This window comes from Malus sylvestris, chromosome 1, assembly GCF_916048215.2.
Source record: "Malus sylvestris chromosome 1, drMalSylv7.2, whole genome shotgun sequence".
Taxonomy (NCBI): Eukaryota; Viridiplantae; Streptophyta; class Magnoliopsida; order Rosales; family Rosaceae; genus Malus; species Malus sylvestris.
This window is the reverse complement of record NC_062260.1, coordinates 29,040,758-29,064,659: the sequence shown is the minus strand read 5'-3', so window position 1 is coordinate 29,064,659 and position 23,902 is coordinate 29,040,758. Positions and strand designations below refer to the sequence as shown.

The 23,902-nt window shown below is 38.3% G+C and overlaps 5 protein-coding genes across 9 annotated transcripts; 4 read left to right on the top strand and 1 right to left on the bottom strand.

Annotated features, from left to right (window-relative positions):
* The first annotated feature begins 130 nt into the window (after positions 1–130).
* LOC126624621 (uncharacterized) lies at positions 131–4,048 on the top strand. 2 transcript variants are annotated; one of them, XM_050293704.1, is made up of 9 exons: positions 131–782; positions 1,020–1,232; positions 1,688–1,961; positions 2,073–2,223; positions 2,474–2,696; positions 2,807–2,898; positions 2,988–3,123; positions 3,340–3,671; positions 3,763–4,048. In XM_050293704.1, the coding sequence occupies exons 1-9, from the start codon at positions 736–738 to the stop codon at positions 4,011–4,013; spliced, it is 1,719 nt and encodes a 572-aa protein (XP_050149661.1). In that variant the 5' UTR covers positions 131–735; the 3' UTR covers positions 4,014–4,048. The 2 variants fall into 2 exon arrangements, with proteins under 2 accessions (XP_050149661.1, XP_050149654.1); XM_050293697.1 differs by having other exon boundaries at positions 1,020–1,280.
* A 2,708-nt stretch (positions 4,049–6,756) lies between these two features.
* On the top strand, positions 6,757–9,716 carry LOC126624603 (uncharacterized). Its single transcript, XM_050293682.1, has 3 exons — positions 6,757–6,987; positions 7,705–8,596; positions 9,068–9,716. The coding sequence occupies exons 1-3, from the start codon at positions 6,954–6,956 to the stop codon at positions 9,492–9,494; spliced, it is 1,353 nt and encodes a 450-aa protein (XP_050149639.1). The 5' UTR covers positions 6,757–6,953; the 3' UTR covers positions 9,495–9,716.
* A 2,957-nt stretch (positions 9,717–12,673) lies between these two features.
* On the top strand, positions 12,674–15,956 carry LOC126624558 (uncharacterized). Its single transcript, XM_050293626.1, has 10 exons — positions 12,674–12,993; positions 13,154–13,355; positions 13,740–13,822; positions 13,960–14,060; positions 14,156–14,251; positions 14,366–14,419; positions 14,528–14,676; positions 14,924–15,041; positions 15,132–15,219; positions 15,353–15,956. Exons 1-10 carry the CDS (start codon positions 12,870–12,872, stop codon positions 15,547–15,549), a joined length of 1,212 nt encoding a protein of 403 aa, XP_050149583.1. The 5' UTR covers positions 12,674–12,869; the 3' UTR covers positions 15,550–15,956.
* A 1,037-nt stretch (positions 15,957–16,993) lies between these two features.
* On the top strand, positions 16,994–18,865 carry LOC126624591 (uncharacterized). 2 transcript variants are annotated; one of them, XM_050293671.1, is made up of 5 exons: positions 17,075–17,159; positions 17,312–17,374; positions 18,128–18,200; positions 18,293–18,348; positions 18,581–18,865. In XM_050293671.1, exons 2-5 carry the CDS (start codon positions 17,349–17,351, stop codon positions 18,693–18,695), a joined length of 270 nt encoding a protein of 89 aa, XP_050149628.1. In that variant the 5' UTR covers positions 17,075–17,159; positions 17,312–17,348; the 3' UTR covers positions 18,696–18,865. The 2 variants fall into 2 exon arrangements, with proteins under 2 accessions (XP_050149621.1, XP_050149628.1); XM_050293664.1 differs by lacking the exon at positions 17,312–17,374 and having other exon boundaries at positions 16,994–17,159.
* A 327-nt stretch (positions 18,866–19,192) lies between these two features.
* LOC126624569 (protein ABIL2-like) lies at positions 19,193–22,707 on the bottom strand. 3 transcript variants are annotated; one of them, XM_050293643.1, is made up of 10 exons: positions 22,329–22,707; positions 21,400–21,509; positions 21,088–21,170; positions 20,837–20,987; positions 20,417–20,516; positions 20,188–20,280; positions 20,048–20,090; positions 19,876–19,964; positions 19,641–19,786; positions 19,193–19,511 (listed from the first exon to the last, which is right to left on the bottom strand). In XM_050293643.1, the coding sequence occupies exons 2-10, from the start codon at positions 21,490–21,492 to the stop codon at positions 19,341–19,343; spliced, it is 969 nt and encodes a 322-aa protein (XP_050149600.1). In that variant the 5' UTR covers positions 21,493–21,509; positions 22,329–22,707; the 3' UTR covers positions 19,193–19,340. The 3 variants fall into 3 exon arrangements, with proteins under 3 accessions (XP_050149600.1, XP_050149593.1, XP_050149608.1); XM_050293636.1 differs by having other exon boundaries at positions 21,400–21,504; XM_050293651.1 differs by having other exon boundaries at positions 21,400–21,497.
* Positions 22,708–23,902: the final 1,195 nt, after the last annotated feature.

Below are 23,902 nucleotides of genomic sequence, written 5' to 3'. Positions count from 1 at the left end.
ATCACTAATGGGGATGAATCTTTGCTACTGGTGGTGTGAACTGGCCAATTCTCATTCCCCTTCAAACACCAAGTACAGCTTGTGAACTGGTCCTACCAAAAACACAGGTCTCTGCAAAGTCGTAAGACCATGTATGCAAAGTCGTAAGACCATGTATGGGGGCTGACGCCAGCGTCGGAAGGTCAAGGAAGTTGGAGACCCTATTACTCTGTTATTGGTTTACACAATCATCGTACCCATTGGCTTTGGTTCTTGTTGGACCTATGTCGGGTTCACGTTCTCAAGTTCGAATCCCTCTATAATGCTAATAAGATATAAGTACGAAACATTTTTATCATAGAAATGAGTAAAGCCAGTTGGTTAGTGAATCCCTCTATAATGCTAATAAGATATAAGTACGAAACATTTTTATCTTAGAAATGAGTAAAGCCAGTTGGTTAGTGTAACGTGTCTGTCTCTTTGCATGAAAGTTCTGAATATCTCCCCTTAGAGTAGAGTGGTATTTTAGAAGAAAGCATAAAGGAAACGTAAGCACTTATGGTCATAAGCCCGTTTACTAGATGGGCTGACGAGCCGAGTCACCAAACCCAACCCAACCCGAACTCGCTGAGTTAACCCACTCACTTCAGCGTCCACCGTTCTCGTTATCTTTTGCCGCTTTTGACAGCTCGGTCAGCTTTCCGCTCTCACTCTTCAGTCTCTTCTGCAACTCCTCCTCCTCCTCCACCACCACCAATGGCAGCTTCCCTTCTTCTCTCTCCTCCCTTCTACAACAACAACGGGTACTCTCTCTCTCTCTCTCTCTCCAGAATTTCCATATAATTTCAGTTTTTAATTTGTATTAAATTATGATTCTGTCCGTTTGATTCACCAAAGGTTGGATTTTTAGCAAAAAAAATTCCAAAATATTTGAAAAAATGGTTTTTTACATAGTTGAATGTGTTGGGTTTTGATCTTTTGAGTTGTTCATACAAGTATTGGGCTCTGACACGCTAATGCTTTTGCTTTGAACAATTCAGGAAGAGCGAAGTGTGCTTGCATCGCATGATGCAGTCTGTCCATTTGCACAAAGGCAGCAATTTCTTCTCTGTTTGTCTCCCGAAAGCGAATTGCAGCTTCAAGCTTTTCATGGTACCTGTAAGAAACTTTGACCTCTGTTGTGTCTCCAGAACCCTTGCTTCTGTTGGCTCATTGGATAGAAATCTGGCAGCCCTACAAAAGCACTCTCAGAGGTGCAATTTTTTCCCTTCCCAAAGCTGCCTAGAAAAGCACTTTAACATGTACAGTTCTTTTGTTTTAGTTTTGTTTTGCTTTCTATTGATTTTTGCTGAGTGCAGTTTTGAACATAATTAGGCCTGTTTGGCGCTAAGGAATGGATTGGATTAGGTAACTCCTAAGACTATCTTGAAGTAAGAAATGAAGGGTTTTTCATTGTGTAGGGATTGGAGGGGATACGTTATAAGGTTTTGATATCCCACCAATTGGTGGGGATCGGAAGGGGTAATTTCATTTCATGAGTAATCCATTTTATACCTTCAACTTAGACAAAATTTGTTCATTTCTTCGTTAACGTGCCTTGAATGTGGTGAGTTAACCAGTCAAATCCAATCCTAGGCACCAAATGAGTCCTTAGTTTCATCTCCAAATGATGAATCAATGACCCTAAACCAGTTTTAACGATTAGCAGGTTCAAAACTTCTTTTAAGCAATCAAGTGATAAATTAGACGGGATGAAAAGTTTTGAAAGAGAACTGCAAGAGTTATTTGATGAAGTCAAAAGGATGATTATGATGGGGAACAAAAATGATGCCATAGACCTACTTCAGGCCAATTATGAAGCTGTGAAGGAACGGATGGATGCCGGCATTAGAGGCATTGAAGAAGCTGCCACCATTGACATCATAGCTCTAGGATACATGGCTATTGGCGACTTGAAATTTGTTGGTTCCCTACTGGATATGGTAATTTCATTTTTCCTTCTGTAGGAAAGGCATGTATAATTTTTCTCCCCCATTGCCCCATGTAAGATTATTGCTCTTCTTTTTTGTTTGTGCATTTTAATGGATGGCCAGTTGAATGAAGTTGTTGGCAGTCTAAAGGATGATGAACCGCTTCTGGATTCAGTTCTCGTGCATATGGGGAGCATGTATTCAACTTTGGGAGAGTTTGAGAAATCAATGTCTGCATATAGGAGGGCTATTGGTAACATGGAGAACATATATGGTAAGTTCTCTTGTCAATTTGGAGCCTTTTCACGACTCGTAACTCAGTTGGCTATTGCCGAATGGCGTTATATGACTTCTTTGGTGAATGATACTAGATGGCTAAGTGACTCAATCAACTTAAAGACGTTATGATAATATTTTGTACATAAGTCCTTTAGTTAGCATAACCTAACACAAAATGAAGTCATGATGTATGTGATTTTACATGAGTGTTTGTTTTTGAGTGGTTATTGCCATCTTTTCTTCAGGGAAAAATAGTGTTTTTCTTATCACACCAATTTTGGGGATTGCAAAAGTTCTCACCTCCATCGGAAGAACTTCAAAAGCAGTAGAATTCTACAACCGTGCAATTACTCTTCTAGAATCAAGCAGAGGTGCTGAAAGTGAGGATTTGGTCATACCTTTATTTGGCCTTGGCAATCTTTTGCTCAAAGAAGGAAAGCCTACCGAGGCAGAAACTCCTTTTCTAAGGTTTAATTGCTCTCCGCCTTTCTGTAGATTGGATTACTTTGTTCCTTGTGCACTGACTGATTCTTAGCAGGTTTAGTTTGATCACTTTCATTGTTTCTCGTCGTTTTCAGAGTTTTGAACATATACAAAAAATTATATGGAGAAAATGATGGACGAGTTGGAGTGGCTATGTGCTCCCTGGCCCATGTGAAGTGTGCCATGGGTAATTGTGCAATCTCTCTCTCTCTCTCTCTGCGCGCGTGTTTGTCTCTCTCTCAATAGCTTCTCAGTTTCACGACTGATTCTTTACAGGAAATGCAAATGAAGCCATCTCTTTATATAGAAAAGCGCTCGAAGTGATCACGGCTTCCAATTATATGGCCTTAGATGACAGCATAATGGAGAAGATGAGGATAGATTTGGCAGAGTTACTTCATGCTGTTGGAAGGTAGAGTTAATTCTACATTGCAATTATCTAATGCTAATTTCAGAAGAACCGGAAAGCATATTGTTCTGCCGTTATTACATGATAGTGGCGGTTATTTAGTTATTATTCCTTGACTAGATGTTGACAGGTACACTCGATAGATATTGTAAATTTTCGTCATAAAACCTACAATTGATCTTTCTCTTTAAGCATATTAATTTGATGGAATGCTTGCAGAGGAAAGGAAGGCCGAGAGCTGCTGGAGGAATGTCTGATGATCACAGAGAGATATAAAGGTAAAGAGGACCCCAGCTCAGCGACACACCTTATTAATCTTGCAACTTCGCATTCACGGTCAAAGAATTATGCGGAGGCTGAGCGCTTGCTGAGGACAAGTTTGCAGATCATGGAAAAGACAGTGGGGCCTGATGATCAATCCATCACGTTCCCAATGCTGCACCTCGCCGTTACACTCTACCATCTGAAACGGGATGAAGAAGCTGAACAGCTTGCCCTGGAGGCTTTGCGCATTCGTGAAAAAGCATTTGGAAACGATTCCCTTCCTGTTGGTATGTTGTCATTTTATTTAAGCACAAATAAATTACTAGGTCATTTCACATTTGGTCTTCATCTGATGTGTTACGATGATGTATTTGGCAGCGGAGGCTCTTGACTGTTTAGTGTCGATTCAAACCAGATTAACGAAGGACAACGAATCGTTACTCGAGCAGCTGAAGAGGGTTTTGAGCATCCAAGAGAAGGAGTTTGGTGCCGAGAGCGAGGAGGTAATGATCACCCTGAAAAAACTTGTATTCTACTTGGAGAAACTAGGGAGGAAAAACGACGTTTTCCCTTTGCAGAAAAGATTGTCTGCACTTCGATTGAAATTTAAGCAACGGATTCAACATTAATTACTTGTGATTAAATACATGCAAGTATTGTAGTCGGTCCCTAAACTTTAAATTTTAAAATTTTGGCACCGGTTTCGATGATTCCGGCGGGCATCGCGGGTGAAGTCACACTCACACAACAATAATTAGGGTGTTGATTGTGATTTACGACTTAACGACAGCAAGGAACCTTGGAATGGTTGTTTGGAGGAGACACCGCCACTACAAGGCAAAAAGATAAGACGTAGGGTAAACAACAGCGGGTGGATTGCCATGTGGAGTGTTCATCTATATTTTCAATAATGATATTTGGCTTCTTGGTTTCTGAAATCGACATGACTCTTCACTTTGGTCATTAAGATTTAAAATCGATAGAATTGGTCTCTGAGTTTGTTCACCATCAATCATTTTAGTTTTTCCGTGAAAATCTCTATTAAATAAGATTAAAATGATAAAAATAACCTCAAATTTTGTCAAATTATTGTGGCTCATTGTTTATTTAATTGAGATGTTTTTGTCATTTTCATCCTTATTTAATAGAGATTTTTAATAAAATGACCAAAATAATGTCAATGACCACTTCTATCGACTTCAAAACTCATAGATTATTTTGGCTAAAAAAACCATGATATTTTAAAAGGGAATTCGAACTTAGCTACGTGAAGCGGGTAAATCTCACTACAAGGAGCGGGTGTGTTATCGTTGACCAACTGACTTAACAATACTCTAAAATACAGATTCAAACTTGGCTACAAAGAGCGAGCACACTACTGTTGACTGATTGGCCTCACAGTACTTAATTTACGAGAAGAACAATTTGACCTCAAGTGTAAGTGGGAGAAGTAAAAAGGAGTGTGTAGATATCACACTTCAACCAAATAACTTGTCTAACTGTGTTGTAATAAAAATACTACTCTTGACCAACCGACTTAACTTTGCATGTAAAAATATGACATGTCCGGTCGGTCAATGGTGGGTTCAACTTGCGTCCCATAATACGTACGAAGGACGTTTTGGAAGTGAGTGATGTGATCTTTTCTATCATGTCAATTTCTGAAAACGAAAATGGGTGGCATGGCCTTGACCCCATGTGTAAATTATCAATTTGGTAAAACACTTATCAAAATTTCAAGCTTACAAGTTAATGTCCCTATCAAAATGGAAGGAGAAATAATATCCCAATAGGAACTTCAAAACGAATGGATGCCATAATGCACATTGTGTTGGAAATTTAAATAGTTTGAGTAGACATTTTATTGTCCCATATTGGCCATTCCCAAAAGATTTTATCACTTTATAAGGTTTTGTCCTTTATAGAAAGTGATTGGAGTAATAGGCTTGGAGACTAAAATTGGGCTTACCCTTGGGGCTGGGCTTTGGGGTGCATTAATTAATTGGTAATTAATTATAAATAATATATAATTAATTATCAAAAGATGGGCCTTGGGACTCTTGGGCTCGGGCTCTAATAATTAAATTATTTAATTAATTATTTTTCGGATTTAATTAATTATTTTTTAAAATTCGAATTTGAAGTCTGAGAGTTCTTTCTGAACACAGAGCAAAGCACCCCTTGAAGAGAAGTCTCCCAACAGTCACACCCCATTCTTATACCTGTTGCAAACAGGCATCCATCTGCTATATATACATCCATCTGCATGGCATTTAGTAGATAGAAAATAATCAACTTCATCTTCTACATTCCTAAACCTTCTTACTGCGAGAACCACACTAAATTCGCTAGAAGTTAAATTTTCCGGTGCTAGAATTTTAACTTGATTGTTGAATCCTGGTGAAGCAGACGTCCGCAGAACTACAAGCACAGAGTAGGGACGAAATTTATGTTTCAAGGACATTGCGGTACGCAAGCCTCGATCTTCAAGTTGTTTGTTTTTATAATTCGTATTCTAGTTTATATTCTGTTAATTCCTATTGCATTTATTATTTATTAGCATATATAAATTATCACAGATTGTTGACATACATCCAACACATTGCACCCCCAATTGTAGCAATATGACCACTATAGAAACTTACATGTCACTGGTACATCATTACATATCATTTCGTGTCAATTATGTAATGTTCAGTGTTAATTTCTTTTTATATAGCAATTGTGATTGACACAGAATGTGACGGTGGTAGTGTAAACACTACTACATGACATCTCGTATTAATCATAAAATATTAGCTTTTTAGCCAAAATGGGTTTGAGATTGACATAACTTCTCACTTTGATCTCTGAGATTTAAAATCGATAAAACTGGTATCTAAATTTGTCCACCATTAATCATTTTGATCATTTCGTAAAAATTTTCCGTTAAACAAGAATACAATGACAAAATACCTTCAATTTTTGTCAAATCATTTGATCCCATTCTTTGTTAAATTGAGGGTATTTTTATCATTTTTTGTTCTTATTTAACGGATTTTTTTTTTGTACGAATGAAAATGATTGATTGTAGACAAAGTCAAAGATCAGTTCTATCAATTTCAAATCTCATGAACCAAAATGAGGAGTTACGTCAATCTCAGAAATTATTTTAGCTAAACAAACCTATAGTATTAAGAGTTACTTTTTATTACATAACAAATAATTGACACAGAACGTAACGATGACGATGACGATAACGGTGTAACTAAAAGTCTTTTTTCCCACCAATGGGGCAACGAACGTGTATTTTCCCACCAAAATTAGGACCATGTCATTTTCCACATCGAGGTACAACCCTCTTCAGCACAACGTACCACTCCATTCAGCACAGAAAGAAAGTGTCGCAAAGCTTGAGACTTCGGTATTTTTGGATATTTTACGCACTGAATTGAAAACGGATATTACCGACTTGCATTATTTTAGCAAGCAAGCAGGCGACGGTGAAGTAGGAGACAAGAAAGAAGGAGGAGAAGGAGGAGGAGGTCTCTCTGTCGTCTGCATCTGCTTTTTCGGATCCCAGAAAACGTATGCGAAATCCAGAATTCCCATCTCCTTTTGAAGGTAGTTTTTTGCTTTTTTTTTCTTTCAAAATTTTCAGATGAAAGTTCAATACTTTATTGCTCAATCTGTGTTTTTCACCTTTTTGAATGGGATTTTCTAGTTTCCGTTTGGTTTTTCTCAATTTTATGGAGTGATTTGAGTTGGGTTTTGCTCTAATTGTGTAAATTTTACATCTTTTTATTAAAATTTGACGTTTCTGTATGAATCTGGGTCCAACTTCCACTTACAGAATATATATTGCATGAACTAACGTGGTATTTGTCAATTTTGTTTAGGTCTTCAGTGTTTGTACTATATTATCGTAGATTGTACAATTTACAGAATCTGGTTTGGTTTTAGATTCCCATTCTTACGAGCGATATTCTACTTTAAACTAATCTAAATTGCGGTAGGGGGACTCAAATTTAGGTGCATAGCCTCTAGGCTCTAGCCAATGTTGTTACGCCCACGAGTGCTTAAGATTTCCTGCTAGTTTTGCAAACCAAAGTTAAAGATTCAATTTGGTGAAATCATCTGAATTTCTTTGTTTCGTCTTTAGATGTTCCTGCCTATCTCGGATCTTTGTTCTTTTATTGAGACTTAGGATTTACTGGTCGAGTCTCTTTCGGCATTAGACAAGTTAAAAGCTTTCGAATACCTAATTACGCATTCAAATTAGATGCCTCACTGAGTGTAGTACAACTGAATATTATTTTTTCATTGTAAAATCTGTTACAGATAGACAAGATATGGCAGCAGCAGGAGCACGGACTAGATGGCAGCGTAGAGCAAACTGTTGTTTTGTCCAAGAAGATGCGTGGAGTGCTCCAAAATTTTCTTCCTGCCCATCATCATCTTCCTCAAAAGCGGAATCTGATATTGCACCTGAGAACCTCAAACCAGATTGCATGCCTTATAACCCAAATCCTGAACTAGCACCCAACACCAAGTGGTGGTTGAACCTGGAACCCAACTGTGGACCGCAGAAGGAGTTTACGTATGAACAGCTAACAGTCCTGGAGGCTGAACTTGAAGCTTTGAATTCTGGATTTGTTCATAAAACTCCGATCATAAGCGACTATTACCAGTCCAACGGGGTTTTGGGTACTCAAATTGATATGAAGAATAGTGCTAATTCTTTTGTTGAGCAGCCGTGCCAGGTTTCTGTCACTTGTACAAAAAGTGACCAGAATAAAGGAATGCAAGAACTCAATGCTGGAATTGGGAATGATCCAAAAGTTCCTAAGAGAAAGGACTCGGGCGAGTTTTGGTACTCAGATGATCATCTCATGAACTTGGATTCTTTGAACTGCTTGAGCTCTGAGGAACCCAAGAAAATGTCTTCCAGTTTGGAATCCCAATGGGTGGGAACTGAGAAAACTGAACCGTGGTGGCGCTCTGCAGGTAAAGATGAGTTGGCTTCCTTGGTTGCTCAGAAGTCACTGGAACATATTGAGAATTGTGATCTCCCGCGGCCCCGAGTTAAGCATCGTAGGAAGGGTCCCTCTGCTTTCGACCCTAATTCAGCCATGGATCAGATGGCTGAAATGGGTTTCTCCAATATGGACACTTATACATGGGGAAGCCTTACTTCTGGTCACTCAACACATGAGTCTTGCAGTCCCTTAAGGTAAATTTGTATCTTTTGCTTTACAATTGTTTTCGCAGTTGACCACTATCATCTGGTATTCGTAGATCATTTGAACAAATTTAAAAAATTTATAGAACCGTATGGTCTATGTTTCATGATAATCAAAGATCAACCTGTTACCTTCCCTCTTACATGAAAGGGACAATTCTTCTGAAGTTTTTGTATGTTTCGAGGATCATCATGTAAACCATATTTTTCGTAATTTCCTTTGTGCGTATGTGAAATTATTGGCTCATTATAAATGTCTGCCTATTTCCCCCAGTATTAGAGTAATATGCCAGGCTTCTTTACTTTTCTGTACGAGCTTGCGATGCCTGTATCTAAATGAAGCAGATATCTTGTTGCTTGAAAACTTCTCGGAGATTACTTGGTCGAGCTTGAAAACTTCTCGGAGATTACTTGATCAATTTCATTCATGATACCCTTCATTTATAATATAATTTGTTTCAGCAAGGATGAGGTGGAAACCCAAAAGATTTCAGAAGACAATCGAACCAAAGCCGAGCTATTGGAAGCTTTGTGCCACTCTCAAACACGAGCTAGGAACGCAGAAAAAGCAGCAAAGCAAGCCCATACAGAGAAGGAACACATAATCACTCTGTTTTTGAAGCAGGCCTCACAACTCTTCGCTTACAAGCAGTGGCTGCAATTGCTGCAGCTCGAGAAATTCTGCCTGCAGCTCAATGACAAGGACCAACCATGGTCCCCTCACAAAGGCAGGCACATGAAGAAGGGTCAGCGCAGGGCCGGAAAACGGGGCGGCAGACCAAGGTGCGAAATTAACACGGGCGTTGTTGCATTCGCGGTGGGATTGGGTCTTGCCGGGGCAGGTTTGCTCCTCGGATGGACGATGGGATGGTTGTTTCCAACGGTTTGAACTGTTCTTCATGCTTAGCTTACCTCCAAGTACGCATCAACTTGTTTTTATATTTGTTAATCTTGTAAATACAACTCAGTTGATTAAGAGCGTTTTATCTTTGCATCTGAGGTCCCGTTCGTATCCAAAAAACTTGTAGGTACAACAATTAGTGTTTTTGATTTTACATGAGATGTAATTATGCAGAATTTAAGCATGTAATATAAGCACAAGTAAACACCATATATTTCTTTCCACGTGATCAACGTAGAAGGCCGACCTTATCACCATCAATCTCTCAAACCGTCCATCCAAAGCTGCACCAACTACATTTTTTAGCTGCCATAATTTCCATCCGGATTGAGATCCACTCTAGATCTATGCCTCTGAAGCCATGGATTGAGAGATTCATACCACTTAATTTTAACCTACATCTTCATTAGCCCATTTCACTTGCCGCTTCACAAAAACCTAAAACTTTGAATAGCCTGGACCTCTTGGTCTGCACGCTCCAAACACAGAGATTCAGAGTGGATCTTATTCCTTCTATCCAACCACTTATTATCCAAAGAGGACACCCATTTAAAGCGAAAGCACAAGCCAAGGCCGACCTTATTACCATCCATCTCTCAAACCGTCCATCCAAAGATGCACCAACTACTTTTTTTAGCTGCCATAATTTCCATTTGGATTGAGATCCACTCTAGATCTATGCCTTTGAAGCCGCGGATTGAGAGATTCAGACCACTTAATTTTAACCTACATCTTCATTAGCCCATTTCACTTGCCGCTTCACAAAAACCTAAAACTTTGAACAGCCTGGACCTCTCGGTCTGCACGCTCCAAACACAGAGATTCAGAGTGGATCTTATTCCTTCGATCCAACCACTTATTATCCAAAGAGGATACCCATTCAAAGCGAAAGCACAAGCCAAACACTATTCCATTACTCTACGGGAGAGGAATTTGAACTTGACAAGAAATCACTTATTATCCAAAGAGGACACCCATTCAAAGCTTGCGAAAGCACAAGCCAAACATTATTCCTTTGCTCTACGGGAGAGGAATTTGAACTTGACAAGAAGATGGATTCAACGGACATTAAGATTTTCTATCCAACCACTTATTATCCAAAGAGAACACCCATTCAAAGTGAAAGCACAAGCCAAACACTATTCCTTTGCTCTATGCGAGAGGAATTTGAACTTGATAAGAAGATTGATTCGACGGACATTGAGATTTTCTATCCAACCATTTATTATCCAAAGAGGACACCCATTCAAAGCTTGCGAAAGCACAAGCCAAACACTATTCCTTTGCTCTACGAGAGAGGAATTTGAACTTGACATGAAGATTGATTCGACGGATAGTGAGATTTTCTATCCAACCATTTATTATCCAAAGAGGACACCCATTCAAAGCGAAAGCACAAGCCAAACACTATTCCTTTGCTCTACGGGAGAGGAATTTGAACTTGACAAGAAGATTGATTCGACGGACAGTGAGATTTTCTATCCAACCATTTATTATCCAAAGAGGACACCCATTCAAAGCGAAAGCACAAGCCAAACACTATTCCTTTGCTCTACGGGGAGAGGAATTTGAACTTGACAAGAAGATGGATTCGACGGACAATGAGATTTTCTATCCAACCACTTATTATCCAAAGAGGACACCCATTCAAAGCGAAAGCACAAGCCAAACACTATTCCTTTGCTCTACGGGAGAGGAATTTGAACTAGACAAGAAGATTGATTCGACGGACAGTGAGATTTTCTATCCAACCACTTATTATCCAAAGAGGACACCCATTCAAAGCGAAAGTACAAGCCAAACACTATTCCTTTGCTGAGAGGAATTTGAACTTGACAAGAAGATGGATTCGACGGACAATGAGATTTTCTATCCAACCACTTATTATCCAAAGAGGACACCCATTCAAAGCGAAAGCACAAGCCAAACACTATTCCTTTGCTCTACGGGAGAGGAATTTGAACTTGACAAGAAGATGGATTCGACGGACAGTGAGATTTTCTATCCAACCATTTATTATCCAAAGAGGACACCCATTCAAAGCGAAAGCACAAGCCAAACACTATTCCTTTGCTCTATGGGAGAGGAATTTGAACTTGACAAGAAGATAGATTCGACGGATAGTGAGATTCGAACGTGAGTACAAAGAGGGGTATACAATGTTTAGCCAATTCTACGTTGTGACCAAATCGTAATCTAACCAGAATCAAGGAAAGTCAAACTTCTAGAATATGTGTATTGGACCAAAAGGAGAGTGTTTAATTTGACAATTTGGCTAATTACTCTTGCTCGTTGAACTTTTTGCTTATTTAGGGACCCACTAATAGTTCTTAAACAATTAATTGTATTTGACAAATAAAGTAACAATTTAATTATGTAATTAGCTATTCTAATCAATTAAATAACGAGATTAATTATACTTAAGTCCTTGAAACTCAAAATGTGTCGCCTAACTTCCTAAATACTCAAATTGTTTCTCACCTATTCCTTCCCGTTTCAAGTATTAGAGAGTTAAATAAGACTCAAATTGAGTTTTAGAGGGCATATGTTTAATTAACCCTAAGTTAATTAATTTTTGTTATTTTGGCTAAAATAGTCTCTGAGATTGATGTAGCTTCTCATTTTAGTTCTTGAGATTTGAATCAATAAAAGTGGTCGCTGAGTTTGTCCACTGTCAATCATTTAAGGACCAAAATAACAAAAATACACTCAATTGATAAACAATGGGCCAAAACAATCTAACAAAAATTAAGGATATTTTGTCATTTAGTCCTTATATAATAGAAAATTTTCACAAAAGATCAAAATTATTGATAATAGATAAAATCAGGGACTAACTCTATCGATTTTGGGATAAAACGAACATGAATTTGACACCCTTTAGAACTTAAACAATTAAACACATAATATCTACTAGGACTATAAAAATAAAACTAAGTACTCAAAAGATCAAAAACTTATTGACTGTCAAAAATAAAAAGAGACTAAAAATAAGTTATGACAATCTCAAAAACAATTTTATCTTAAAAACCATAAATTTTTACGTTACATGCAGATGCTTCCTACTGTCTTCGGACTGGGTGCGTTTGTTGACTTTGACCATATCCGGTACAGCGGCCTATTCACCTACACCGAAACAACCGCTCCCGCCAACAACTTCCTATATTCCTATAAGGACTCGGCCATATCCAACCACGCTAAATTCCTCAGTTTCTCTCCGAAATCTGAACAAAACGCAGATTGCCTCCCTCTCTCTCTAGAATTTGATATCACTCGTTCATCCCGTCTGAACAAAACGCAGTTTGCCTCCCTCTCCCTCTCTCTCTCTCTAGAATTTGATATCACTCGTTCATCCCGAATAGGATGCCGTTTTGCGAGGTTGCGTCGCCGCAGAATGCCGCCGCAGCGGACTCCAAGCTCAACGACGGAATCAAAATCTTCTACGAAACGTACGGCCGCGGACCGACCAAGGTCCTCCTCATCATAGGTCGCCTATCTCGAAGATTCAGTTTTTTCTTTCTTTTTTTTTTTCTATCTTTTTCTGATCGGATTTTATTTTATTTTCTGTTTTAATGATTTATACGAACTGGGTTTTGGTTTGGTCTGAATTTTCCGTGTTGTTGATGGATTTTGGAATGGATGGACAGGTTTGGCGGGGACTCACGACTCGTGGGGCCCACAGATTCAGGGACTGACGGGGTCCGTTGCACCCAATGACGACGAGAGGGTGGCAGCCGCCGCCTGCTGCGACAATGAGGCTGGTTTTAGCGGCGGTGACATCGAGGTGTGTGCCTTCGACAACAGAGGCATGGGTCGGAGCTCCATCCCCACGAAAAAATCCGAATATACGTGAGTTTTCACTACGCATTTGAAAAAGTCAAATTTTTCTTGCTCGGAAAAAAATAGTATTCAATTATATAATTATATACTGTAGGATATAGACGTTTCTTCGACCCTCGCGAAGCGAGAAGCTTGTTGGCTCGTGATTGCTCTTATAAGGAAGTATATGTACTCTAACAAAAAATAAAACTTTTTTACGAAGTGGCACTAAACAGGCAATAAAATGTGTTTTAGTATTTGTTAGTGCTCATTTATCGTCTGTTGAGTGTTAAATTTGGTGAAAAGTTTGATTTTTTATTGAAGATTTGTAAAAAGTTACGTGAATTTTCCGAAAATACGGGATAATGGGGATCAGAAGTTGAATTAATGATGATTTGTTTTTGTTTGTGGCAGAACAAGAACAATGGCAAAGGATGCAATTGCATTGATGGATCACTTGGGGTGGACAGAAGCCCATGTTTTCGGGCATTCGATGGGTGAGTTCATGTTTTCGGCACTGACTGAATTACAAACAGTGAGCTGAATTTACTTCGTAGCAGGACTTGGTTTCTTTCTTTCTTTGGTTTCGTTAATTTATTTCTTTAGTCTGACGTGAATTTTGTTACCACAACAGGAGCTATGATAGCTTGCAAATTAGCAGCAATGGTGCCCGATAGAATTCTGTCGTTGGCTTTGCTTAATGTGACCGGGGGAGGTTTCGAATGTTTACCAAGGGTTCGTGATTTCTTACCCATGAACTAGAAACAGTACGTAAATTTGCTTGCAGGAGGTGAAGTTGATTTCTCATTACTATGTTCAATGTGTTGCAGCTTGACCGACAAACACTATCCATTGCTGTCCGGTTTTTTAAGGCAAAGACTCCCGAGCAAAGGGCGGCTGTAGACTTGGACACGCACTACTCGAAGGTCTGCGGTGCTCTTGCTTCTATTATTTTTCCGTCTGTTAACTCTGGACTAATAGGGACATGACTCATGCTTTAAACAACGAAACTCTCACACATTCGCTGTATTAACGTGCAGGGATATCTTGAAGAATATGTTGGATCCAACACGAGAAGGGCGATTTTATATCAAGTAAGAAATCCTAAAGGAACTGCTTATTGATTGTTTTGATATTTCGGTTGAGGCTTAGATACAATTTGTAGTACAATATCCATGTTCTGAATTGGAACCTATCTCCAGGAATATGTCAAAGGTATATCAGCAACCGGGATGCAGTCCAACCATGGTTTCGAGGGTCAAATCAATGCATGCTGGACGCATAAAATGACACGAAAGGAGATTGAATTGATCCGCTCAGCAGGATTTCTCGTTTCAGTCATTCATGGCAGGTGCGGTCATACATACAATGCAGGGCATCTCAGATGTCCCCTTTTTTTCCATGTTGTGTGTCAAGATAAGACTGTTAGTGGTCTGGAATTTGTATGCCTGCAGAAAGGCACTGCTTCATACGTACATTTCCGACTCTCAAACAAATTATCTCCGAAAATCAAGTGTTTGTGTGAAACTTGTCAATTTTGATTAACAGTTCACTACATTTTCTTCTGGCAACCATCTTGACATTCATTAAATTGATAGGCATGACGTCATTGCTCAAATATATCATGCAAGGAGACTGGCAGAGAAGCTGCATCCTGTTGCTAGAATGGTAGATCTTCCTGGAGGGCATCTAGTGAGTCATGAAAGGACCGAGGAGGTAAATCCGTTATATGGAATCATCCGTTATATAATTCAATGATGCTTGGCGTGGAAAGGAAATCTTATGTTAATTTGTTTTGAATATCAGGTAAACAAAGCTCTTATGGAGTTGATCAAGGCAACGGAAGCAAAGACCGAGCCACATGATTGGACAAATTTGCCTGAAACAAGTTCGGGTAAGCAAATTTAACCTAAACAAAATCTTCCATCTCTATTCTGTATAAGAGCACGGACCAAATGGCAGCATGCCTGCTGTATTGATGTCAATATAATCTGTGATTACGTGCTAATATATACTGTCTTTTACAGGGTGGATGGTTACAAGAATTTCCCGTATCAGAAAAAGCAGCGCAGAAGGGAGAAGTGTGTCATTCACGTCCAGCATATCTGAAAAGCTACATCTTTTCCTCTTATACCTCTTTGGCCTCTTTTCATTGGCATTGGAGAATGGAAGGAGAGCCCTCAGAACTATAAAACCAGCAAGAGTCGGACATGCCATCACTTAAGCTGCTGCTGATCGTAAAAGAACACCCCGCGTTTCTTTCAACTGGGGTTCATCGATTTTTCATTCCATCGGCACTGGTGAATGCTGCGTCAAGTGTTCTTCCCGGAAACCGGGATTTGTTAACAAGATATGAGGCCTTTTATACAGACATGTTGCAGTCGGAGGCAGGAATGGAGAGAGGATCACAAGGGCCAATATTTAGGCGGATCCCAACCCTCAATTCACTTGCAACATATCAAGATCATAATTTTATCCATTTATACTGGAGACAAACAAGTCTTTACAGATTGTACGCTTTACAGAATGAGAGCAAACAAGAAATAGGGTCTTTCTATTTTTATTTATTTGGTGTTATCATAATAAATTTTTGGTATAAAATTTTGAGGTATTGGCCGATTTTTCTCCGAACTTGTAAGGAGTTGCCAATTTTTTTCCTAAACTATAATTTTAGCCGATTATCTTTGAATTTTTATAATTGGCCAATTTTCTTCATGAATTTTTATTTTATCCGAAAACAAACGAAAACACCTTGATACTTTGGGACTAAATGAATCAAAGAAAAATCAAGGAACGAAAACGAAGGGATGAATATACATGAAAAACCAGGAGTTTGAACAACCAACCCTAGTACAGTAGTACTAACTAAAGACAGCACAAATATTAGTATGATATACAATATACATGCAGGCAGCACCAAGCGGTGGTTTACCTCAAACAAACATATCATCTTACCCAAGACAAATACTCCTTTATAATTAACAACTATAGGGTTCATAAATTCAAAATTTAAGATCGATGATAAATTGAAGACTGAGTATCGGTAAACCAAATGATGATGTTATATATGAAGAATAACGTACCTGGCCTTTGCATGTGGCTGCGAAAAAATATGTACTGTTTGATTGGATGAGAAGAAGGTGTCGAAATTGAATGAAAGGAAGGTAGGTTTTGAGAGGAGAGAGAGAGAGAGAGGGAGAGAGGAGAGAGATGCTTTTGTTGTGCTATATAAGATGCCATCTCTCGAGCAACGGGAGTTTATTGAGAAGGATGGCAGATATACGCTGGAATATACCCAAATGCCTATGCGTATTAACTATTAACCAACAGGATCCTCTTCGGATTTTTTTTTTCGTGGGGATTTCAGAAATTCATGAAATGTGTTCGTTCATCGTAAATTATATGATCAGTTTTTGTCAAATACTATTTATGTTTAATTTTAAATAAAAATATTTAAAATAATTTTAATTACATGATGTACGATGAAAGAACACGATTCATGAATTTCCGAAATCCTCACAAAAAGCATCCGATGAGGATCCGGATTCGGCTTATTAAACCTCGAAAACCAGTTTCCGTACCTATTTCACACCACTAGAACTAAGGGTACTTCCGTCAGTTTAAAAATATTATCTTATAGACTTATACCACACAACTCCTTCCTTTACTACGTCGTTTTGGTTCTTTGAGACGCAGCGTTTTGTTCGTCTATAAGACTAGAACCCGATAATGTGAGAGGCGCTGCTCAGCTTCTCCAGCTTCTCAGCTCCAGAGAACCATGGCTGCAGCAGCTTCTGACATGGCAGATGCCCAAACCCAGTGGGAGTTTAGCTGGTACTCTCTCTCCTTCCTCTCTTATATACCAATATCTATTTTTCTCTGTATGTTTTTCTGTTGAAATCTCTTTACTTTTGTAATTAAAGTCAGCAGTTTCTCCTGTATTTTTTTTTCTGGGCTTTGATTATTTTCCTCTTTCAATCCCTCAGGAACCGAAAAGTAAAGATCCTTAGTTGATTTTTGGATATGGGTTTGTTTTCGATTTGTAAAAGGTTCTATCTTTATGTATATTATTCGTGAATTTGCTTTCTTGAGTATCTGTTTGAACGAATTGCAGTTTATAGTATCTGTTTTTTGAATTCCTAGTGAGTTTATTTTCGATAGTTTTGCTTCTGGGTTTATGTATGTGTAGCTTATATGATTAGTTTTATGTATTTCCACTCCATTGAACTTCTCTCTGTGCTTCCCATAGTTGTTGTGATAAGTTAAAACTGAACGAAACTCATCTCGTTCGTTGAAATATTGCTGTACATACATTAACCGATGTTCATCATTCACAATGTGAAGGACAACATAACTTTCTTGGAAAAGTTGAATTGCTGCTATATTTCGACGTTTCACTTCAGTGTTAGGTTTTCAAAATTTTGGTTGAGCTAATTCGTGGATTCGTAGGAGCTGATGGGGTTTTCAGCTATGTTAGGGAGTAGTTCTAGAGCTCTTGGTGAGGTAGGTAGATCAAGATATTCTGAGGCGAACCCTGTTCAAAAATGTTGTGCATGGATCTTGAGATTACTCTAGATAGTTCTTTTAATAAACTTGAAAACTTGAATGTGAAAACTATGCATCAAGGACCACGGGAGGACGTACAGTTGCGTGGCCTTGTAAAAGTTTTACAAGGGTTGTTTCTCTGGGAAGCGGAGATCATTGATTCAACTTTCATCGTTTATAATTTATCTGCCTCTGCGAATTCTTTTAACCCGCATAGTAGGAGCATCGATATTAAGAAAATGGAGGTCTGTGTGCAGTGACTTGGAGGTAGATTTTGAGTCCGAGGAAAGTGCTTCAATCGTCTATGCAACATTAGCTGTTGATAAGGAGGTGATGCTTCATATGTTAAAGCTATGTTTTGCTCAGTTCCTAACTTCATTTGGTTTAATTGTTTTCTTATCTGATTCCATCTATTACTGCAGTTGCAACCAGACAAGGTGAAGAGGCAGATGTCAGTTTCCAACTGCAAGCTTTCAGTGTAAGCATTTCCGTTCGATAAAATTAATTTTCCAAACTTTTATTGAAGAATCATTGGATTGATTCTGATGTAAGAAAATGCTATATGGGGTGAGGGAGGAACAATATTATCGCCTAACGACCAAACTATCGACAAAAAAGTGGGTTCAAAGCTAAGTTGTGGGCTAAATTCAGTAAATCTGCTACAAAAAAAATTCTGCTGAACCTGTGGTTGATTTTAATCTTATGTACAGGCACTTTGAGGCTGTTGAGGCGAGATTTCTTCGAGCATCATATAGCGCTTTGTTAGATGCATTGACACTCGCCACAAAGACAATCGAAGAATTTGGAAATGGATTAGAATTGTGACCAGTTAGCTACTTTGCTTTGCTAGTTTTTCTATGAAATGATGTGTAACAATTCAAGTTGGTATTTGTGGAACTGTTCAGAGCATGAAATGTAGTTTGATTACTTTGCTTATGACCTATAAGATTCAGCGATATATTCAACACAGCGTATGAATGCTATTTTATGTGTAATTCAGTTTACAGTCGCAGCTAGATTGAATGCATTCTCCTACAAAACGATCAGATTGCTCCTAAACCCTACATTGTAGAAAATTTTAACGAAAAGCTCACAGTACTATTTATTTTAACGAAAAACCACATTTTTACATTAAAAAGTCAACTATGATACTATTCACTTTACCCTTTATTTTGTCTTTATCGTTAAAACTCAAAAGTTTTCAAGCCCTTTTCATTAGTTTTCCTAACATTGTATGATTGATTATGAAGTTCTGGACTGATTTTTCAACGCATATCATCGCAACGCAATCGCTTCGAAAGTATTTCTCTTACCAAGCAAACTTCTGAAATGGGAAGTAATAATTGATATATACTGTTTATAAAACTTGAAAACATTACACTGCTATGTAAAAGGAAAAGGTAATCAAACAAAAGGGGAAAGCTGGAAACCGTAATTTTCTGCTTCCATTGTACATCCTCCCTCAATTTCTCAGTATTCATCCAAATAAGTGTATAGCATGTCATCTTTCTTTGACTTGCGCCGACTAAGCAAGGCCTTGAGGAGCCGTTTACTTTTGCTGGGGGATTGTTCAACCTCTCTGCCATTATCTCTTTCAGCAGGTAATCGCATTGAAGCTGATTTCCGAGGCTCCGAAGGGTACTGTATATACATAAACACCGAACTCTCAGTTTACAGCTATCACAATAGAAGGGAACCGTACCAAGTATGTTGAAAATCTAATGAACTTCAAAAGAAACATTGAAAAAATAATCAGCGTTTGACACTCACCCGTCTTCTTGGATTAGAAAGATTTGGAGTTGTAGGCCTACTTGAGTTCGGGGTAGTTGACCGACTTTTGTTTGGGGTAGTTGGCCTACTTGCAAGAGATCCAGACCGTAAAAGTGGAAATCGATGAGGCGAAACTGTTCGCTTGTCTGATTCAAAACATCATCAAAAATCAGATTATCAATATCCAATTCACTATAACGGTGTCAATATCGCAATGTCCAAGATGCATACTCACCTAATTCCTTTTTGGGCATGGTAGACGTAAAAGAAAAAACTCCAGCTCGCTGGGGAGGTTGTGGAGAAGGAGACGGAGAACGCCCTTTGCTGCACAAAACATGACCATCCTTTATGACATATGAAATTGGGTCATCAACTTGATTCAAGCAAGATACCGCAGTAATATTTACCTGACTGTAGACGGTGGGGTTTCTCTAATTGTAGCGCGAACAGCTTTAGGATTGAATCAAATTACAACAAGAACCAGAATATGTTAAAACTCTTGATTAATTATACACACCGAAACAAAATGGGAGATGAAGCATCTTACCATTCCGAAATTGATGCCAATCATCTTCGTCATCTAGGTTGCATCCTTGGTATTTGGATTTAGTTCTGCTGCCTCCGTGCATGGTCTCACCAACTGAACATGATTTTGAGTTGTAAGAATTTTTATTCATTTCTATCTCCGTATTTCCAAAAAAACGAGGTCAAAAATCATAAAATGGAGTGTTTTATGGTATGAAAACAGTAAACTGAGACAACGGTGGTGTACTTGCCTGGCAAGATGTACCGCTTGTGGTATTTAGGAGTATCTATAACCGATGACTGTTGAGAAAGACCCTCATGATCGATGTATTCTTGACATGTCCTTATCCTCTAAAAGAAACATAAAAGAGCATTGGTTTCTTGTGATTGAATACATAGCTACAAATTGTAGGATTGAATTCGGTGCAATAAGTCGCACACTGTTGTGCAATGACCCATTGGTTTCTTAACTGAAGATTATCATGCAAAACTTTTGAAGAATGAGCTACGAACTTACATGCGAGACTAACTATCTTATACCTCGGCCCCAAAAAGGCATTTTTCGCCAATCATTTTATACAGAAACACATATCGGACAAGCTTGTTCAAGATTTTTTTCTATAGTTAGACCTGGATCATAAACGATTTCTTTAATTTCACAGTTAACTTACCTGTTCAATGCAAGATACCCGAAATTCTGTGCCAGAAACTTCATCCACCTTTTCATCGAAGAGATCGTTAACCTTGTATGTAACGGAACCCAAATGATCCACCGTATTCACAAGAGCTTTAATGGCATAATCTTTCAATGTTTCCACCACTCTGCACAACAAGAGGATATTTGTTTAATTTTGCAAAAATAATATGGATAGAAAGAATTAGCATAGTAAAACCCCAATTGCCATGAATCGGAACAACTCACATATGTTTCTGGTCATCATTTGTGTACGATAGTTCAAAGTACTCTGCCGCTGAGTACAATTGCGTTCTCAAATTCTTTAAATCCTGAAAAGTAATGCAATGCACAACGAAAATCACACAACTTCAGTTGCAGGGAATTTTGCACTAGAACAAGCTAACGTCTCCTGAATTCGGATATTTTTAAGTGAGGTATACGAAAAACCAAAGAGTTGATTTTTCGGGAAGATAACGAAAGCTCATAAGATTTCATTTCACTGAATTTGCAAAACTAAGAACCAACTAAAGCAATAATATTTAAGCAAAAGAGGAGTACCCTGAGACTATCAGAGAAGAGCAAGCTCTGATGCATAGAAACCTCATCAAAATTAGATGCTACCCGAGGGACCGGCATTGCAGATGTTGCCATCGTTCCTGCGAGCTACACTTCGAGAGTGAACGAAATCAAGATAATAACTTAAAGTTGGAACAACAAACACCACGAATATATGAGGTTATAGAGTGGCAAATGCACAACTGAGCCCCCGAAAACCAGCGAAATATCGAAATTTAAGCTAAATCAAATCCTTCCAAAGAGAAAAAGAAACTTAGAGAGAGGGAAAGAGGGAGGGGGGAAGAGTTAGGTTATGCACCAATGAAAACTCCATTGAACTTTAACAATTTAAAACTCAAATAAAAACACCAGGTTTTTTCCTTTGCAAGAAAGAGAGGAGCCTCTCCTTAAACAATTAATTAATAAAATACCCCAATCTACTATTTTAATTAGAGAATAGTCCTTCCAGAGATAACAAGAATATAATGGGAATAAGAAATTCAACAGCATAAAGCTTAGTGCTTTGCCTCATCTCAGCAACCATTTCAGACAAGAAAATCAACACAACACTTTAAAGCTCATTTTGTCTGAATCTCACTAACATTCAAAGCTGTCAAATTTCAGCTCCCTCCCTTTAATTTCTTAAACAATTCTGGGTTTTTAGTCTTTTTATCAATGAAATTCAAAATTCAAATGGGTAATTCTGGAACACAAAGTTAGTGAATCCCAATCGAAAAACGCATCCAAATTTGTCAAATTTCATGACCCTTTTCTCTGTTGGAGAATCTAATTTTGGAAATGAAAGAAAAATTACAGTGCATTTGAGCAGTTGCATTAGCTATGCTGAAAGTTCTTACCTTTCTTCTTTCTCTTGAACAAAGTAACAAAAAAATCCAATTGGGTAAAATTTTCAAGGCAAAGTAAACACTAACCTGGTAGCTTTTCTAGTGAAAGTTCTTCCGGAGATGAAATTAGAACTACCCAAGAAGGCAAAAACCCAGAAACCGACTGAGTCGAATTCAAAGTTTGAAACTTGTGGAGTATATGAAACCTAAATGCTGAGGAAGAAGGAGGAGGAAGGACGTGAATAGGCAGCTCGTTTGAAAGCGGCTAATTTGGTTTGGTACAAGATTTGACCAATCCAAAAGAAAACGACAACTCTTCTGCTTCCTTTGCTTCCCTTCTCTCTATTGTTTTGGAGATTCAAATAGTTGAGGACTTACAAAAGGCAGAGAAAGGGAGGGAGGGGAGAGAGAGAGTGGAGGGACATCCATCAAGGCTAACACGTTTGTGTGGGCAGGGAATCTGAGGCAGTTTTTATTTGTAGGGGAGCAAAAGTGTCTCCTTTTGGTAGTAAGAACTCTGTTGGACTAATTAACTCCTCTCCCACATCATTAGCCACTTTGTGGGTCCTACCTTTTTATTAGTTGGTTTTTTCCGGTGATGATAGAGATACTAAAATTTAAGATTATTTCTTGTACACTAGATACCATATGAGGTGGTGATTAATCATTTGAGTTATTCTTTAAATCATTAAAAAGAGCTTAATCAGTAATCGTTATATTATTTGATCTACAAGCGTATGGTCTACGACATTTTCCTTTTTTTATTTTCCATCTTTGGAAAGTACTAGGAAATCATCTCGTAGACCATACATTGTCAACCAAATGATATAACGATTGACAATTAGATTTATTTTTAATAATTTAAAGAAAAATTTCAACTAGCAACCGTAATCTACAAATATGAGCTAAAAAAATGGTCTTTGATATAGTGTGGGTCCACTTTTTAAAAGCACAAACAGTGGACCACCTCCAAAAAATGGGAAATTGCTATGTTGTTTTTTCATCCACTTCTTGTTCTTGAGATGGAGGAGATGAACTTCTTTTGTTGGGTTTCCCACTTCCACTTGTGGTGGTGATGGGAAAAGTGGTTCATGGGTTCCACCTCTTCTCATAAAATGGTTTGAAACTTTAAGTCCTTTAAAAACTTTGGTCTTCGTAGAAATTTCCCTATTAAAAAAAATAAAAAATAAAAAAATCTAATCTTTTTTTAATACTCTTATCGATATTACGAAAATGTCACTGTAATAATATTTCAAATGAATTGTGCCATCTTTTTTTATTTTTTTCACATAGCAGACATAATTAACTTGGAATGTCGTTCCAAGAGAACTCGATTTTAGGGAAGTTGTTCTCAATTGGGAGGGGATATGGTAGGCTGCTAGGCCCGCCAAAGGCCCTTGTAATTGATTTTGTAAGGCAAGGAAAGGTGCTGGTATACAGTAAGAGTTCCTCCCCAATTGCTATTAGTTGTTAGTGCCTATACCACTACACATATAATATAACACACATTGGATTGGATGAGGGAAAATGTGGGTGTTGAAAAGCACATATCAATGACCCACGCACGCATGCTGTTGGAAATACGTGACCTTGGAGGCACTCATCATGCCTCATTAAACAAAGTCACCAAAGACAAGTAGAAGGAGGGGAGACCTCATCAC